General features: G+C 45.5%; 1 protein-coding gene across 1 annotated transcript in view; it reads right to left on the bottom strand.

Moving 5' to 3' along the window:
* Positions 1-6,894: 6,894 nt before the first annotated feature.
* Tcf7l1 (transcription factor 7 like 1) overlaps positions 6,895-18,823 on the bottom strand; it is a 150,432-nt gene continuing 138,503 nt past the window's right edge. Inside the window, exons 5-12 of the mRNA XM_020163375.2 lie at positions 14,678-14,810; positions 13,526-13,628; positions 13,244-13,327; positions 12,457-12,600; positions 11,347-11,506; positions 11,153-11,260; positions 9,912-9,987; positions 6,895-8,281 (exon numbers count right to left, since the gene is read on the bottom strand). Of these exons, the coding sequence (XP_020018964.1) occupies positions 7,848-8,281; positions 9,912-9,987; positions 11,153-11,260; positions 11,347-11,506; positions 12,457-12,600; positions 13,244-13,327; positions 13,526-13,628; positions 14,678-14,810 (1,242 nt within the window). The 3' untranslated portion in view covers positions 6,895-7,847. The remainder of the gene's footprint in view (positions 8,282-9,911; positions 9,988-11,152; positions 11,261-11,346; positions 11,507-12,456; positions 12,601-13,243; positions 13,328-13,525; positions 13,629-14,677; positions 14,811-18,823) is intronic.

The following is an 18,823-nucleotide window of genomic DNA, read 5'->3' as shown; positions in this document are numbered from 1 at the left end:
GCCGTGCGCGCGACTCCGAACTCGTAGCTCCGCCTCTTCCTGTGAGCGTTTCCTTTGCCTGGAGCCACGCCGACGGGAGGAGGAGGGGCTGCGGGCTGCCGGCAAGGACGTAGCGTCTTTGCTCTGGTGTGACTGTTCTTATAGTCGCGAATCCATCTCTTCCTGCTTTCTTTTCTTCTCAGCAGCCACAACAGAACGGCACTCCTTCTGTCCTTTCCCCTCGCACTTCCGAGACTCTACAGGCCTGGCAGGATCTCCCGTGTCTCTCACGGTGTGAGGTCGCTGGGCCAGGTACCTGTTCTCTTCATTTTCTGCTCGCATTTGTTGTTGTTGTTCTGGGGTTTGAACTCAAGGCTTCACGCCTATTAGGCAGCCCCTACCGCTTGATCTGGTAGTTTTGGAGACGTGGTCTCACTTTGTGCACAGGCCAGCCCGGAACCGCCATCCTCCCACTCTTTGCCTCCCTCCTTGCTGGGATGACACGTGGAGCCACCTGCACTGGCCTTCTCTCATTTCTAACGTATCTCATTCTAGTGGGGCTTTCTCACGACACCAAAAAGCCTGCTATGTTCAGGTCTTTCCCATCTAGTAACAAACCCAACCCATCACTTTCATAGCGGTAGTCTTAGCATCCCAGCCCTCCCTCTCTGAGTCAGGATAGATAGGACAAGATGACAGAGAAATCCGAAAATAAACCAGAGTCAGGACATAAAGCTTAAAAGAAAAAATCACTAAGAAGTTTAAATTTTTATATATGAATAAAATGTCATGCTGTAACAGTGGCCACTTCACCTCGGCAAAGGTTTCTTTTTGCTTCCCCTCTCTTTGCTGGGCATCCTATATTCTAAACAGTATTTAGAATTCTTAATCTAAATGATTAAGATGTTGACTGCTAATCTTTCTTTTAGAGCAGCGGGAAAAAAAAATTAGTCCTTTTAAAGAAGTACATGTATTCAATCACACCCCTTTCTTTTAGATGTTAAGTGAGTTACAATCTTCTTAGATGAAGAATACAACCCCAGAATAGAAGGTATGCCATGGTGAATTAATTTTTTTACCAGAAAGGAAGGCTCAAGATCACAAAAAGTGCCTATGACACAAAACCCATTGTGCCCACATTTGGGTAATAGTAAAGCCACACTAAAATCCATTGTCCTCATGTTTGGGTGATAACATCAACACAGGAGTTTAGCAAAGTGATTAACTGTAGTGTTAGGGAAACGCCCCCCCCCCCCCCCCCCCCCCCGAAAGAAAGCTCAGGAGAGAATTTCACGTCCAGCAAGCAAGTTTAATGACAGGCTAAAGCTGCCAGGCTGCCCATGAGAGTGGTGCAGCAGCTGACTCTGAGGCAGGGAGGTTTCTATATATACTTTGTATGAGAGAAGGAGGAAGTGGGTGATGTGAAAAATTTACTGAGGTTGTTGGGGTGGAAAGTTCTCGAGCAAGGGGTCTCTGGTGCTCATCTTCTGAGACTGATGGTTGTTTTCTTTAAGGTGTGTTTTCCAGGAGCAGAGGGGTGGTTTTGTCATTAATCAGAGGGCACAATGGAGATCAGAATGGAGATCCAGCTGGGCCCAAAATGGAGGCACTTTTGCCTGCGTATTTCTATTAGTTACCATTAACTGATGTGACTTTTTCTAGGAAAAGTTTCAACTGGATTCTCCAGCTTAGTCTAGAAGGTATAAATACACCTGAGCCAAAAACTGCAATTTTGAGCCCCTGATTCCATCACCTCCATGTCAGACAGGAGATGCTCCTCTTCCCTTTTTCTATTTCTCTCTCCTTTTTCCTGTTTTGCTAAAGAAGTTTTTGCTAAATTTCCACCTTGTGAGTTTTTCTTTTTTATGAAACCCTTTGAAATGCTTTTCATTGTGAATTTTAAAGGCCTTGTATATGGAGAGTTATAGGGGGATTCAGTTGAGGATTTACCCCTCTCTTATTGGGGAGTCTCCTTGTCCCTTTCCTTTCTTTGTTGACATCTCTATTGGGTGGAAATGGCCTCCCAAAGTCATCATATATCTTTTCTAAAAAGACATTCTGTGTATGCCTAAAGACCAGGCTTGTCAGATAGCAGCAAAGAGAATGCAGGGACTGAGACTGGAGCAGAGCCAGATCAAGGACTAAATGATCTGGAAGTTGTCTTTTTAGGGCTGGAGGCATGACTCAAGCAATAGAGTAAAAAGTGCCTGCCTCCCAAGTGTAAAGCTCTGAGTTTAAACCCCAGCACCACCAGGCAATCCTAGCTATTCAGAAGGCAGAGATCAAGAGGATTGCAGATCAGAGCCAGCCCAGGAAAACAGTTTGTGAGACTCTATCTCCAAAATACCGAACACAAAAAGAGGGCTGGTGGAATGACTCAAGTGGTAGGGCGCCTGCCTAGCAAGTGTGAGGCCCTGAATTCAAACTTTAGTATCACATACACTAAAAAAGAAAAAAGTGTCTTTTCTTTTTTTTTGCTGGGAGAATCAAACTCAGGAACTCTTGTATGCTAGGCAAGCAGTCTACCAGTGAGCTAAATCACCAACTTTTATGTCTGTTTTCTCAAGGGCCTACACCTTGAGCCACTCCACCAGCCCTTTTTGTGATGGTTTATTTCAAGATAGGGTCTCACAGCTATTTGCCTTGGGCTGGCTTCAAACTGCAATCCTGACCTCGGCCTCCTGAGTAGCTAGGATTACAGGCACAAGCCATTGTTATCCTGCTGCATCCTTTTTCTGATCATAAAAATATACAAGTAGAAGGCAAAGCCTTAGTCCCACCCTTTGGGAATAGTTACTATTAATGTTTTAGTATATTTTCTGCCCAGCAAACATTTAATGTTTTTGATTAGGTAATTTTTTTTTTTAGGTAATAGTCTGACTTCTGGCTCATAATACTACTCACAGCCTACCAAATGTTGGGATTACAGGTGTATGCTACCATGTCCAGCTCAGATAATACATTTTTAATGGTTCAAAAATAAAAACAGGATTTTAAAAGAAATATACAGGACTGGGGTGTGGCTCAAGTGGTAGAGCACTTGCCTGGCAAGTTTGAGACCCCAAGTTTAAACTCCAGTATCAACCTCCCAAAAGAAATATACATTAGGAAATTCTGGCTCTCTGTCCATCTCCAAATTGCCACTCATGTAAGTTTATTGTGTTTTCATCTAGTTTATAATTTTTTTATTGCTTACTTACTTATTTTGGCAGTAGTGGGGTTTGAATTCAGGACCTCACAATTACTAGGCAGGTGGTCTTACATTTTTGCCCAGGCCAACCTGGACCTTGATCCTATTTATACCTCTATGTAGCTAGGATGACAGATGCGTACTGTTATGCTCAGTTTACTGGTTGAGATGAGGATCTTGCTAACGTTTTGCCAAGGTTGGCCTTGAACCGTGATCCTCTCAATCTCTACCTCTCAAGTAACTGGGATTATAGGCATGAGCCACCACGCCTGGCCACTTCTGCCTTTTTTTCTATATTCCTTTTCTCCCCATATTGGGATCATTAGTTAAGTAGTTTTTTATGCCACTATTTACAGTTAATGACAGTTATGCTTAAACATTTTGTGGCTTGAAATTATTTTATGAACATTTGCCAGGCAAGATGTTTTGTAGACAGTGATTTAAATATCAAGAAATTGGAGTTGGGCACCAGTGGCTGACACCTGTAATCCTAGCTACTTGGGAAGCTGAGATCAGGAGGGTCATGGTTCAAGGTCAGCCTGAGCAAATAAGTCACCAGACATCATGTTCAAAATATCCAGAGCAAAATGGATGGAGAGGTGTGGTTCATGTGGTGAAACACCTGCTTTAGTGTGAAGCCCTGCATTCAAACCCCAGTCCCACCAAAAAGGAAAACTGAAACCAACAGAAAAGCCATTTTGATCTCCTATATCCTTACCTAAAAGCCACCTCCCCTAACCATTTTAACTGTCTTTCCACAAGTCTCCAGGTGAAACCCTGGCTCAACTTTCGATGCTCTACTTCCCCCATACCCTAGCTCTTCAACGCCTCATACATTATACCATCATATTAATTATCTCTGTCTTATAGTTTTGATCTTTCTTTCTCAGCAAAAAGGCACCTTCATGACTTCCTCCCAGTCACGCCCCCCCACCCCCCGTCTCATATCCAATCCACCTTCAAAGCCTGTTGATACTACGTCCCAAATTCATCTTGAGTCCAACCTCTTCCCTCTGTTCTCACTGTCCCTATGCTGGTACTACTTGGATTATTGCAACAATCTCCTAAATGATTAACTTCCACATCTAGTCTTCTCTCCACACCCAAGTAGATTCTTATTGATACAACCAGAGTAATATTCAAACGTTCCCAATTCTGATTATTTCTTGCTCCTACTTAAACCTCTTTATTGGCTTCTTGTTACTGGATACAAAATCCGCTCCAGAGAGTGCACCCTCTACTGGAGGGGTCAAGAAACCTCATTGTTATATCCTTGTACTGTGGCTCTCTTGAAATCAGGTGTTATCAGAAAATTCCTTGATTTTTAAATTTCCCTTCCAGCATTTGATGTGAAAAATTGCCCAGGACTTCAGGGCAGACCTGTGCTTCCAGAACACAAGAGACAAGTAAGGCTAAGCTGGTTGACCTTTCTGAAGACACCAACCTGTGTGCTAGCCTTGCTGAACATGAAACAGTTGTGCCAAAAGACATCCAGCCAGCACACTGCATACATAGAGCATGGGGCTAAGCATCTAGTAAGATGAGAAGCCGTTTTATTATCGATTGATTTATCTTCCTGTTATTTGTAATTTGGAGTCCAAAAGTCCCTAAGTATATGATTATGAATGGAACAGTGGGACAGAGAAGAGGTATTGGCAGTTTTCCATTTTCATTTGTGTGTGAACTTTCAGGAGAAATGCAGACTGGAAAGCATTAATGTGAGTCAAAATGGCTGAGTGAACAAATTCCAGCAGTTCACCTATAACAATTGTATATCTATTACATTTTTCTCAACAATGTCAGTATTTAGATTTTTAAAAAGTACAATTTTTATAGATGGCAAACTAACTGGTATTTGTAGTATTTTTATCATACAGTAGATTCTACCCATCCACTATACTTTCTTGAGTTGTCCTACATAAAACACGTATTTTTTTTGGCAGTACTGGGGGTTGAACTCAGGGTTTCATGCTTTTAGGCACTTTATTACTTGAGCCACCCTGCCAGTCTTTTTTTTTTTGTGTGATGGGTTTTTTCGAGATAGGGTCTTGCAAACTATTAACTATTTGCTGGGGTTTGGCTTCAAACAGTGATGCTCCTGATCTCTGCCTCCTCAGTAGCTAGGATTACAGGTGTGAGCCACCAGCACCCAGCAAAGTATATCTTTAATCTGTCTTCTGTGCTGTTCCTGTAAGTTTGCTGTTAAAATACATTATAAAAAATGAACTTAAACAGTTACTTTTATGACATGGCAATTCCACTCCTAGTTATATACCCCAAAGAACTGAAAACAGAAACATTTTAATGTGAATCAGCATTATTCATTAAAGCCTAAATATAGAAAATGTTTGCCAACAGAGGAATGGATAATTAAAATGTGGGCTGAGGGTAGCTCAGGGGTACAGTTTGCTTAGTGCAGGAGGCCCTGGTTTCAAACCCCAGCACTGCCAAATAAATTTTTTAAAAATGTTACAACATATGTAGTGAATTACTACATATGTTAGCCTTAGCACACATTTTGAATGTTTAACTTTCTCATCCTAGAGCAGGGCTGTCACCCTTCATAGTTTTTATTTCTCCACCTTGTCCTAGTTCCTCAATGTGATCCGTCCTGTTATCTATATAACCATCCCCTGTGGACCACTTCCCCATGGGACAGAAGCAAACAAATCAAAGTTAAACATTGCAACTGTATTGGAATCCAACTGGTCAGTGTTTGTTCAGGGTGTGATAGCAATTAAGGATAGTGGTTTGCTTTTGAATGGTCCAATTTAAAGAGTATCAATCTATTTAACTTGCCCCTTATCCCCACGCTACCCAGGTATGTACAAGTAAACACTGCGGAACTTGTGACGACTGCTTGCTTCGAACCCACCTACTAGAACTTCTTGTGGGAAACCTGCTTGAGGAACACCCTGGACCCCAATAAAGGCTTTGATCCATAGAGCCCTTCATTTCTCTCTTATTCATCACCCTGTGGTTGAGAACTAAGTGTCCCAGATGGCTTGCACTTTCCGATTGGCCCTGCTAAGGTGTGCTGCCCTTTTCCCTCTCTAACCTAACTTCTTTCCTGGTCAGGGCTTTCCTAGACAGTCGCTATCATGAAAGGAATAAAATGAACACAGGTCAGAGAACAGCCACAAGGCATCATCCATCAGTATAAATATGTTTTCTGTGACCACCTGGTCATGTGTTCTGTGGTCATAAGTATTAGGCTGCCTGCCAGGATATAGAATTGTCTAGCAAAAGGCACACTGCAAACATTCATGACCATTTCCTGGGAGTCCTGCTAGGGCAGGACTAGTTTACTTGATTATAAAATAAAGATACCTCCTTCCAGACTCTGTGACCAATATTAACTGGTCTATGTATATCTGGGACCAGAAGCTGGCTGGGTCTTCACAGCAGCCTGCAATGATCTTCTTTACTTATATTTCCTGTGTAGCTGGGATGACAGGCGTGCACCACCGCACCCATCTTTTTATTGGTTGAGATGGGGTCTGTTTGCCCAGGCTGGCCTCAAACCTCAATCCTCCTGATCTCTGCCTTTCATGTAGCTAGGATTATAGGCATGAGCTACAGTGCCCAGCTGGTTGGGCTTTTCTGATCTCACTGGGCGCATTTTATTCCCTTCCAACTGATGGAGTATAAAAATCTAACACGGAGCTTGATAGGAAGGAGGTGGCCTGATTCATCAAAAGGACTAAAGAAACACCCAGAAAAGGTCTTGCAACTGCAATTTTATTTTCTTTTGTGAAAATAAACAATTGGGAGTTTAAATTGCTCCAAAAAACCATAGAAACAAAATGAAATACACACAGAAGAAGCATGTGAGGTGATGGGGGAGGGCAGAGGGTCTCAGAACTTTGGCAGATTGTGCTAGCACAGAGCCAGGTAACAGGAGCCAGACCACTGAGCTAGGTCTTGCCTGCCACACTGGGGCTGTTGGGGGTAGATCTCAGTTGGTAAAGGGGAGAGGAACACAGACTTCTTCAATGAGGAAATGGCAGGCACCTTGAGTCCCTTTAAATGCAAGAGTAGGGGGACCATTTCAGAGAACCTATTTCCCCACTGCAAGTTGGAGGCTGGCAGGTTTGGGCCTACAGAGGGAGGGGGATGCTGGTGGAAACCAATCAGGCCTAGATGTCTTGCACATGGTCATGGCCTTATGCTGGGCAGAGGACAAAGGGGGAAGAACCCATGATGTTGAGCGCATGGTAAAAACTTGGGCTAAGGAACAGGAATGGATCCAGATGAAGAGTACCAGGCTAGAACTCCAGGCATGGCACCATGCAGAGTGAGTGTGGGAAGCTGGGGTGGGTTAGGGTGATGAGGAGAGAGGAGGGCAGAAAGTAAGACAGAGGTAGAGAGGTGTCTCCTGCCCAGGTACATCCACCACAGCACACACAGGAAGAATAACATACTACTTTTCAGTTCTCCTTTCTTGTAAAGAATTTTTTTTTGTTGTTTCTGTTTTTTTTTTTTTTTAAAAAAAAAAAGCCTGAAGATCAGCTACTGGTTACATCTACAAAATGTAAAGTGCTGTTGTTACCAGTCACTTTACAGAACAGTCCAGAGTGGTCAAATATTGACCAATAAAGTTTCCTTTTTTTTTTTTTCTTCTGAATCATTACTACTCGATGAGTCACGTGACAGCCTGCATAGATCAGGGGGCAGCTTAGTGGGCAGACTTGGTGACCAAGGAAAGAGGCTGGGCCTGTAGCACGGGGAGGGCCTGGTGGGCATGGAGCGTGGCCGGGAAGGAAGGGGGAGTAGTGAGCAGAGCGGCAGGCATGGAGCCCAGGGGTAGGGGCCGGGACAGGAGGGGTGGCTGGCTGCCCATCTGGCTGGAGGAGCTGGCTGCAGCCTTAGCTGACAGGAAGGCAGCTGAGTGGAGAGCCAGCTGAGCCCGGGTCTCTGGCTTGGTAGTGAGGGAGAGGGGCTGGGCTTGCTCTGAGTGGGTTGCAGCAGGGGCAGCCGGTGAGGCCAAGGCCGCAGAGGGGGTGGCAGGGGAGTCCAGCATGCTGCCGTGTGAAGAGGCGGGGCTGTCGCAGGGTTTCTCAGGGGGAAGGTACTGAACACATGGCTTCTTGTTCTTGGAGGCCACAGCACCTAGGGAAGAACATAAGAAAGTAAGCAGGTACTGGGAGGGGCAGAGGCTGAAGAACAGCCCTGGCTCACTCTATGTCCAGTCAGCCTTCCATATCCATGGATTTCACATCTGAGGATTCAACCAATGGTGGATGGGAAATACTCAGGAATACAAACAAATAAGCACTGCATCTATACTAAACACATGCAGATTTTTTTCTTTTGTCATTTTCCCTTAAAGAATATAGTATATAGGTGGCTCTGTAGTGCAATGGATAGCGCATTGGACTTCTAGTGACAAAGAATACAGTATAACAATTATCGACATAGTGTTTATGTTGTGTTGGGTGTTATGTAATCAAGAGATGATATGAATATGGAGAATGTGTGTGGCTTCTACGCAAATACTATGCCATTTTATAAAGAGGACTTGAGTATCTGTATGTTTTGGTATCTGGGGAGTGAGGATGCGGGGGTCCTGGAACCAGTTCCCTAAGGATATATTCTATCCTCATTCATCTCAGGGATGAATGACTGTAAACACAGGAATATGTATGACAAGGAGTTGAAATTACTTTCAAGGCTTTCAATATTAGGAAACACTTTAAAAACACTTAAGAGTACAGAGAATGGATGATGCCTAAGCTGACAGAGACCCTCCCCACCCAACATTCAGTATCTGATAGATGGAAACAGCTCAGTCTATCACATCGTCATTTTCCCTAAATCTCAGAGCTTTCAGGATGAACCTCTACTCAAGTTGCTTTAAAATGTTTGGCCTGTGGTACAATCAGAGGTAGTGTGCATTTGCTGAGCAGGATGACGTGTATACATGTAATAGACTTTGTACCATCTATATATTTTACTTATGTGTACTCCTATGTAGATGAATGCATAACTACATGGATAGAAGAAAGGAAGGAATTAATGTAGGAAGGAAGAAACAGATCAAATGCATGGTACAGAGATAGAATACTTGTTAGAGTGTACTCTCTGTGCTAGGTGAGGTGCTGGTATATAAAGTTTAGATTTTTGGCTCAAAGTGGCTTCTAAACCAAAGCAAACTATTTTTTCTGGTTCAACCAAAGAAATATTGGAGGAAAATCTTACTCCACTGGATCCACTTTAGATAGGTGGTATCTCGGTCTTTAACGTGCCACCTTCCTAGGGCCAATTTCCACTGTATCTTAGACACTGGCAGTGATTCTAAAACCTAACCCCCAAGATGCAACTCAACTGAACTGAGATGTGCCTGGGCTCTGTAGAGAGAGAAGGAAGGAGCGAATCCTACCTCCACTTGACAGAGTAATTGGGAGAATCCCTGAATTCCTTAGGGCCTTTTCTTTTTGGTGTGTGGTGTGTTGGTGTAAATGTGTGTGCTGGTGGAAATGTGTGTGTTGAACCCAATCCCTTGCACATGCTGGGCAAGTGCTCTACCACTTGATCTGTGTCCCCAGTCTCTGAGTCTCTTAATTGGTCAGCTCTAAAAAGGCAATGGCAACACTATGTATACTGAGACTGCTGTGGGACAGAGGCCCCGCAGATGGCAGCCCTCGTTAAGATAGCACTGACTATCCTGGATACCACACACAGGCAGGTGTACTGGGACTGTGGGAAAGGGAAGCAGAGAAGACAGGGACCAAGGGCTTACCTTCTGCCTCTTGGACTTGCTGCTGTGACTGTGTCTGTGACAGCTGCTTTTCTCTCTTCCTCTTCTTTTTCTTACCCTGAAAAATATGGTCACAGGAAGAGGTGAGCAGGGACAGAATAATACCAACTTGTCAGGGGGACTCCAGATCAGGGGAAAAGAGGGAGTATTGCCTTTTTTGGGGGGAGTATTGGGATTTGAACTTAAAGGCTTCACATTTGCTAGGCAGGTGCTCTACCACTTGAGCCACTCCTCCACCTGACCTCTTCAGCTCTTGATTGCTCTTGGATGAGGAACTGGAGAAGTGGGAGCCCCAGAGGAGCAGAGCGAGCCCCTACAAAAGATGCCTCCCTCCAACTTGGGTGCCCAGGCCTCATCCTAGCACTGCCCTTCAGGCTGGCTTTTCTTTCCTTCCTTCCTTCCTCCCTTCTTTTTCCTTTCCTTCCTTCCTTTCTCCTTTCCCTTCCCTTTTCTTTCTCTCTCCTTCCCTCTCTCCCCTCTCTCCCCCTCCCTCATTTCTTTCTTCACTTTTTCCCATCCTTCCTTCCTGTTTTATTTTGTGGTACTGGGGCTTGAACTTAAGGCCTTATGCTTGCTAGGCAGGCACTCTACCACTTGAGCAATTCTGCCAGCCCCTCTTTTTTTTCTTTTATCCTTGATTCAGGGTCTCGCTATGTAGCCCAGGATGCCCTGGAACTGGAGATCTTTCTGCCTCAGTCTCCTGAGTGCTGGGATTATAGGCATGCACCATCACGCCTGGCTTTAGGCTGTTTTTCCATCTCTCTCTAGAACAGTGGTTCTTGATCTTTTTTGAGGGGTCCTAAGTCTTTCTGAAAGTCTTAAGCAGCTATGAATCCTCTTACCAGAAAAAATGCAAACAGAAACATACATACAAAAATCTGCCTAATTTAAGAGAGTTAATAGATTGCTCCAAGGCTCAGACATCAGTCGTTGATCCCCGTGTCAGGAGCCCATGCTACAGATGGTGGGCGCTAGCACTGTGCCCAGTGTTAGGGAACCAAAGGTTCCTCAGCCAGTTGAAATAGGAAGGGCACAGTTTAAGTGGGTCCTCAGGCTATCTTGTAGACCTCCTGAGAGTTAAAAAGGCTTTCTTATTTCTAAAGAAATATGGCCTTTTCCCTTAAGAGTTCTCTAAACATGTGCTAACTTCCCTTCTCCCCTCTGCCTCTTGTAGTTATGGTTCCTGGGGTCTGAGTGGCTCCCTGCACAGTGTGGGCACTCACGTAATTGTCCCGGGCTGACCAGGTTGGATAGAGCTGGGAGTGAAGCTGCCGCTCCTTCCGGGCCAGCTCGTAGTACTTGGCCTGTTCCTCTCGAGACAGGTTGTGCCACTGAGGGAGAAAGAGTCAAGACACACAAGAGTGGTCAACGCAGGGGATGTGGACCTCTCTAAGCAGGAGGCAAGGGTGGAGCTTACCTTTCTTCCCAGGATTTGGTTAATGGCTGCACTTTCCTTCAGGGTGCACTCAGCCACCACCTTGGCCCTCATCTCCTTCATATACAACATGAAGGCATTCAGAGGCTTCTTCACGTGTGGTTTCTTTTCCTCCTCCTTCTTCACGGTGACTGGGGATTTCCTGGGAAGGTGCACGCTGTAGGTTAGCACATATCAGCTATCACCCAGCTCCCTCATCAAGGCCTCATACCAAGGTTCTCTGCCAATCACAATAGGCTGGGGTGCTAATTCAAGTGACCACATGGCTGTCTTCTGCCTCTGATCATCTTCCTCATGGAGTTCACAGAGAGTCTGAATTATCTCCATGCTATAGTCTCTCTCTCTCTCTTTTTTTTTGGGTAGCACTGGGGTTTGAACTCAGGGCCTCACACTTAGTAGGCAAGGTGCTCTCCCCTTGAGCCACTTTGCCAGCCCTGTTTTTTGTTGAGTATTTTCTACATAGGGTCTCACAAACTATTTGCCTAGGCTGCCTTCAAAACTCAGTCCTTCTGATCTAGGATTACAAGTGTAAGCCACTGGCACCCAGCTCCATGCCTTACTCTTTGAAATTATTTTCTGACAAAGGAAGAAATGTGGCACGAGAGGTGAGACAAACTTTCCCTAGAGTTGGCATGTACATGGGGTGAGGAAAAAGGGGGTCAGGGTCCTCTGGGAAGAGGCAAGGGGGCTCTCATGGGTCATGACTTTCCTGTGGTCTTTTTGGCACAGTGGGCAAAGCAGGGGCCTCTGCTTCTTTCCACTTTACCACCCAGCCGCTATGAGTCCTTGAGAAAATATTTTCTACTCTGCTGCCTTCACATTTTCATGAGATGACAGACAGGGTGAGGATAGAACCTAAAAGCCTTCTCAGGTTCTCTTTCAGGCTCTAGCATCTGGCTGTAAAACCGGATTAGAAAGTCTCTGAAAGGATGGGGACACAGAAAGCTGAAGGAAACCATCCCCCAGGGAGAGGGAGAGGATGGGGCTCAGGCAAGCTGCTCGACTGCCCGTTGAATGCTACCAGGACAGAAAAACAAACAGCATTTGCTGCTCAGAGTGGCCAGTCCCCCACCCCATTTGCCTCTTACTTACACGCTCACCGCGGGGCTCAGGCTAGGGGGTGCTGGTTCCTGCTTGACGATGGGGGAGACGATGGCGGGGTGGGGAATCCCTGAGGTGGGCAGTCCAGGATGGGTGGGAGCCACCATGTGAGGGGAGAACCGACTGGAGACCAGGCTGCGTGTTAAGTGGAAACAAATTATAACAGGGGACACAGGCAAGTACATACCTCTGCTATAGCAGAGTATTGGGAACCAAAGGGTATTGGTTGTCATCTGGAGAATCAGGTTTGAAAAACACCTAACCACACTCTCCTTGCCCCACAAACATAGGGTACCTAAATCTGGTGCTGGAAGCAGGTAGATAGAATGAAAAGCACAAAAGGGTCAGAGAGCAAGGTACCCCAGAAGAAGCATGTTTTGTGCTGTGGGTTGCACTCCGTCATTGGGGGTTCCACTGTCAGGTGGAGCCACCCCCAATACAGAAATCTCCTTTTACTGTCTGCTCTCCTGACATCATTTCAGGGGAAATTAATCTTTGCCTAGTCTCTGGCACACTCAAAATATTTCCATGCCACAAAGCCTGGCCCATGAGGAGGATGTGGCAGGAGGGTAGAAGGCTAGGGCTCTGAGGTTCTGGTCTCAAAGAAGGGAAGAGAATAATTCCATAGTCTCTCATTTTGCCCCAGTGGATAGGGAACATGAGATGGCCATTCAAAGAGAGGTGGGAGGAAAGGGGAGCCCTGGGCTGTTTTATGATTCAAATTGGTCCAGTCGCTAACTAGCCAACAAGCATTCATGGCCCCAGCCCCAGAACTCACCTGGACATCGAGGCATTCATGGCAAGGGCAGGGTAAGGGTGCCGGAAGCCACCAGGAGGGAGGGAGTACATGGGCTGTCCTTGCCTGGAGAGCCAGGAACAAGGAAATCTGGTCAGAGATTGGGAAGGTTCAGGATGGGATGGAAAGGGGTTGGGGAGAAAAGATGAAAAAGTGGGGCAGGAAGTTGGACGAGAGCAGGGAGGCTAACCAAGTCCCAGGGTGGAGAAGGAGAGCTCAGCCGGGGGAAGGAGTGAGGGTTAGAGAGGCTGCAGGTTTCCTTACTGTGGGACGAGCCAGCCGAGGGGATGAGGGATTTGTCCAACAGCTCCAGGAGATAGTGGGTAATATGGTGACAGCTCAGATGGGTGAGGGGGCCGGGGGATTCCTGCTTCCAAAGACAGATGTGTCAGACTGGTCCCTCACCCTACCTTAGCACTTTAAATAACAAAAAATGGGAGCCCCCTTCTCCCATAGTCCCAGGTGTTCTCCCGGAAGGCAAGGGGCTCTTCGCTCTCAGCTTTCTTGCCCTTCCCCCTTGCCTACCGCCCCACCCCCCAGCAGCTCTGGCCACATGGGGAAGGACAATCTGGGGAGAGAGGGCTAATATATCTTCCTACTTAGCTACCCAGCTTCCACCTCTGTGGGCAAAACTTCCAGCTGCCTATTGGACAGGAATCTGTGTCTTTTAAGGTCAGGAAATCCCTGACAGAGAGCAATCACCCAGTTACCAACTAACTAACCTGGAAAACCTGCCTCATTCATGGAGAAATAAACTCTGGATTTCTTGTCTTATCCTGTTTTTGTGGTGCAGGGATCAAACCCAGGGCCTCACACATAACAGGCAAGTGCTGTGCCACGGAGCTGTACAATCCAGGCCCCTAAACTCTGGATTTCTATTTCCTATCTGTCCTTCTAATTATCTGCAACTTCTAATAACCATTACTTCTCCAAAGAGGGGCTCCCAAAATACTTTGAGCCATGGCAATTCTGTGGGAAGTTATGAAGACCTTGGTTCCCTAGGATGGACAGGTCTGATGGACAATTAACACCACCACTAAGAACAAAAAGGGCAGCTCAGCCTTTCTGCTTTATAGCTGTGCTGAGAAGTCAGCTAGGTGGACGGCTACGAAAATGTCCAGCATAGGACACTTGTTTTGGTTTTTAGGGAAGCATGGCTCGAAGCTGGGCTAGACTTTGACAGAGCACCCCTGCTGTGGAGCCAGCCCTGTGCTTTTATCTTGTTTCATTCCCTTTAATTCTCACAATGACCCTTTGGTGTAGAAGGGACAGATGAAAAAACTAAGACTCAAGTGAGTGGGCAAGGTCACAAGCTTCTTGAGTACTGAAGGCCCGATTTGAACTTGGGTCTGCCTGATTCAAGGAATGTCCCCTCCCACCCCCACAGGAGCACTGCCTATGTGACAGAAGACTCACCTGTCTTTGGATCGATCTCCGGGGAGAGGTGTGTGGGAGGGGAGCCGGGGGAGAAGTGGTCGTTGCTGTAGGTGATGAGGGGTGTCAACGGGTGCATGTGATGTGGGTGCTGGACAACAGGAACTTTGTTAGACTGAAAGACAGAAGACAGAGTAGGAGCAGTTGCCAAGAAGACGGGGAGCAAGACTGGCTATGATTTACCAAGGGGACTGTGTGCCAGGTATTTTCCATGCAACATCCCACCCAGTCCTCACAACAGTCTGGGAGAAATGGGAACAAGGGAATTAAAGAGGGGAGTTCACCTGCCTTCCACCAGACCTCCCTATCCCTCATCAGCATTCCCTCATAGCCACCACCCAGTGTGGACAAGCTGCTCAGTTCTACCCTGTGCTGTGTAATCTCAGGGAACCTCAGTGGCTCAGCACATACAAATCAACTCCACTAAAACAGGAGGTCTCAGGTTCAGATCTGAGACTGGGGACAGAGCAGAACTTCCACAACCTGTTACCACATCCGGGCTTTACAGACCAACAGCACTTTCAGCTCTTCTCTGTAGTACATGCCATTTAAAATGCCATTGGATGTGAGGAATTGCCATTTAAGTAGTAAAAAGAAACACTGGCATGTCATGACGCACCTTGATTTCAGAGATGTTATAATGGGAAAAGCCTGTGCATTCTAGAATTTTTTTGAGACAGGGTCTTGTTATGTAGCTCAGGCTGGCCTCAAACTCACAATCCTGTGTCAGTCTCCTGAGTGCCGGACACATTCAGCTCCACAGATGTTTTGATTGGGCTGTGGAGAGGTAAGTAGTGCAGGAGAAAACACTAATTTGGTAGCTCCCCACAGAGCTGATAGGAATTCCAGTTCTGCCATTTACTAGCTCTGTGTTGCTCAATGTTTCTGAGCTCAGTTTCCTCACTCTCCAGAATGGAGGTGATCAGAGCTTCTTGCCAGGTTGCAAAAGGAATAGGCATTGTGCCAGGCGCCAGGCTTTCAGTATGGGTGCTTAGTAAGGTGTCACTATTTTTATAATAAAGGTCCTTATTATTGAGCCAGCTTAGGTAAAAACAATTTTAAAAATTAATTCAGAGCTAGAGGAGGAGTGGTAAGAGGTTTGTATAAAAAAGATGGTTTGAAGTGGTCCCAGATTCCACCAGCCACTCTTTTCCTCTCACTTGGTGACTGTAATGCACATCTAACCTGCATACTTCCCAGGACCCCTGTGCTCACAACAGTTTCACTGCATTTTCAGGGAGCTGGGCAGAGATGAGAGGTGGAGAGCCCACTGTTCAAACTGGAATCACACCAGGCTGGGCTCTGCTGATGGAAATACATTTCACCTTCAGCAACTTCCTATGGCCAATCTGATGTAACATAATACACTTTAAAACTTCCCTCTTAGGCTTTCCACATGTTCACTTACTGACTGTTGATAAGATCTTATAGAACAAATGAAAGCATAAAAAATATTTTTTTTTTCTTTTGGTGGTCCTGGGAATTGATCCAAGGCCTCACGCATGCTAGGTAAGCACTTCACCACCTGAGCTTTGCTCTCAGACCTTTGGTTTTTTATTTTTTGAGACAGCATCTCACTATCTTTGCCCAGGCTGTCCCCAAACTTGTGATCCTCTTGCTTCTGCCTCCAGAGTAGCTAGGATTAATAAGGCACCACACCCAGCTATAAAAAATAATTCTAAGATCAGATTTCTAGAACCCAATGCACCTAAATGATGTCTTTGGTTTTCTTAGAAACAGCTTTGTCTAAAGGATGATTTTCTTTAGGGGGTGGGGGAGGGCAGTACTGGGGTTTGCACTCAGGGCCTCATGCTTGCTAGGCAGGTGTTCTGCCACATGAGCCACTCCTCCAGTCCAAGCAGCATTAAGCATGCCATAGGATTAACACCAAAGTGAAAGTATGTGATAAAAGAATTACACAGAAACTGGGAGCCAGTGGCTCATACCTGTAATCTTAGTTACCATGAGTTCAGGAGGATCGAGGTTCAAAGCCAGCGTGGCAGAGTACCTGCCTAGTAAGCGTGAGGCCCTGAGTTCAAACTCTAGTATTACCAAAAAAGAATTACACAGAGCAATCATAATTTTAAAAAAATCATGATTTAAAAAGACTAACTAGAAAGCACACCAAAATGTAAACAGTAGTCATATTTGAGGCAGAACTGAGTAATTTGTTTTCCTTTCCTTCTTACCTTTTTTTTTTTTTGTAGGTACTGAGGTTTAAGCTCAGATACTCTGAGAATCCCAAGGAGTGCACAGCTCACCTTGATTCTCTGCATGTCCATCATGTTTTGAAACCTGGTCATTGTCATTGCACAGGGTGTGGTACTGGTGACTGTCTATTCAGTCTCTGGTACTTTGATACTTGGGCTTTGATACTTGTGCTATTTGTTTTATCAGGGCTTAAATGAACTGTATGAGTCTTTATTTTCAATAAGGATTGATTACAGTAAAGGAGGTTTCATTTGAAAAATTCCATTCATGCATATGGATTAATAATTTGAGAACGCAGATGCTTGACTGTGGCATGAGTTCTAGTCACTGGGGACAGTGATGACATTGGGAGTGATCAGTGCTCTACCACTTGAGCCATGCCACCAGCCCCTCCAGTTTTTCCTTAATTATTATCTTCTACTTAAAATATATCCCATGGAAAACAGAAAATTTTGAAGAAGGAATTTCAAACTACAGCATCAAGCATTTAGCAAACACAGTCACCTCTCATTTTGCTGTGCGTGTCTCCTGTCATTTAGACTTCCCATGCATTGATTTCTGAGACAGCATCTCACTAGGTAGCCCAGGCTGCCTTCAAACTTGTGATATTCCTGCCTCAGTCTTCACGCATCTTTTTTTGAAGACAGGGTCTCATTATGTAGCCCATGCTGGCTTGGAACTGGAGATCCTCCTGTCTTGACCTCCCAAATGCTAGGAATCATAGGAATGTATCCCTAAGCTGGGCTACATGTATCAATTTAAAACTAATTTTTTCCTTCAGTACTGGGGTTTGAACTCAGAGCCTATACCTTGAGCCACCCCACCAGTCCTACTTTTGTGGTCAGTTTTTTGAGCCATTGGTGCCTGGCTTAAATTTACATTTTTTTTCCCCTTTATTGTTGCGCCGGGTGGTGTACATTGTGGCATTTATAAAGGTTCTTACAATCTATCAACTATATTATACTTGAATCTATCCCCTCCACCACTCTCCTTTAGCCCCCCTACTCCCAATTCCTGGAAAGCAGGTAACAGAAGCATGATGTCCTGGATTGCCCATGTGCTATTGAGTTTAGCCTCCTCAAAAGCAGGAAAACGGCACTGAGGGGTGGGCAGAGTTAAAACACAAAGCAGAGAGTTGTGCATTACATTCAGTAATCTAGGTATATTCATCTATTTTATTTAGTTATTTGTGTATTTATGTATTTATGTACTTTTGCAGCACTAGGGTTTGAACTCAGGGCCTCATGCTTACTAGGGAGGTACTCTACCACTTGAGCCACTCCACCAGGTATATTCATGTGAGTTATTATTGCCTCCACTAGGTGGTGCCATTGTCCAGAAAATGAACGAGGAGGAAATGACCAAGTAAAAGTGGCCTCGGAAATTGCTAAGGGAAAATTGTTCTCCAGAGGCTGACCAAAAGAGCGGTTTCCTTACTGTGTCTTCTCTCCTCAGTGGTCCTCAGGGGCAAGATGTTCTCAGCATAAATGGATGCCAAGGATACCTAGCTCTTTCTTAGCCCAGGTATATTGTCCATTTCAGTCTGCTTCTACTTTCTTTTTCCTCCTCAGCCAAGCTGTCCTGGAACTTGTAATCCTCTTGCCTCAGCCTCATGAGTGCTGGGATTGCAGGTGTGCACTGCCACACCTGGCATCTGTTTGGTTTGTTTCTAGAGTTGGCCAAGCCAAACATCTTCAAGCTTCTGATTTGCAAGGAAGCAATGTGGCCCCTCTCTCTCTTCATGACTTACTTTCCAGCCCAGGGTAAAGATGACTCCTCCCTGCTCCCCCACAAATCACCATGCAAAGTCCTGCTCACCCTCCTGCTCTTGCTTTGCTTCTAGCAACGTGTCTGAGGCTTCCACGAAGCCACTTGACTCCTATTGCTCACTCACTAGTTTCTTTTCTTCTTAACCCT

This window comes from Castor canadensis, chromosome 12 (assembly GCF_047511655.1).
Source record: "Castor canadensis chromosome 12, mCasCan1.hap1v2, whole genome shotgun sequence".
NCBI lineage: Eukaryota > Metazoa > Chordata > Mammalia > Rodentia > Castoridae > Castor > Castor canadensis.
The sequence above is the reverse complement of the archived record's forward strand: the minus strand, read 5'-3'. Positions and strand labels throughout refer to the sequence as shown.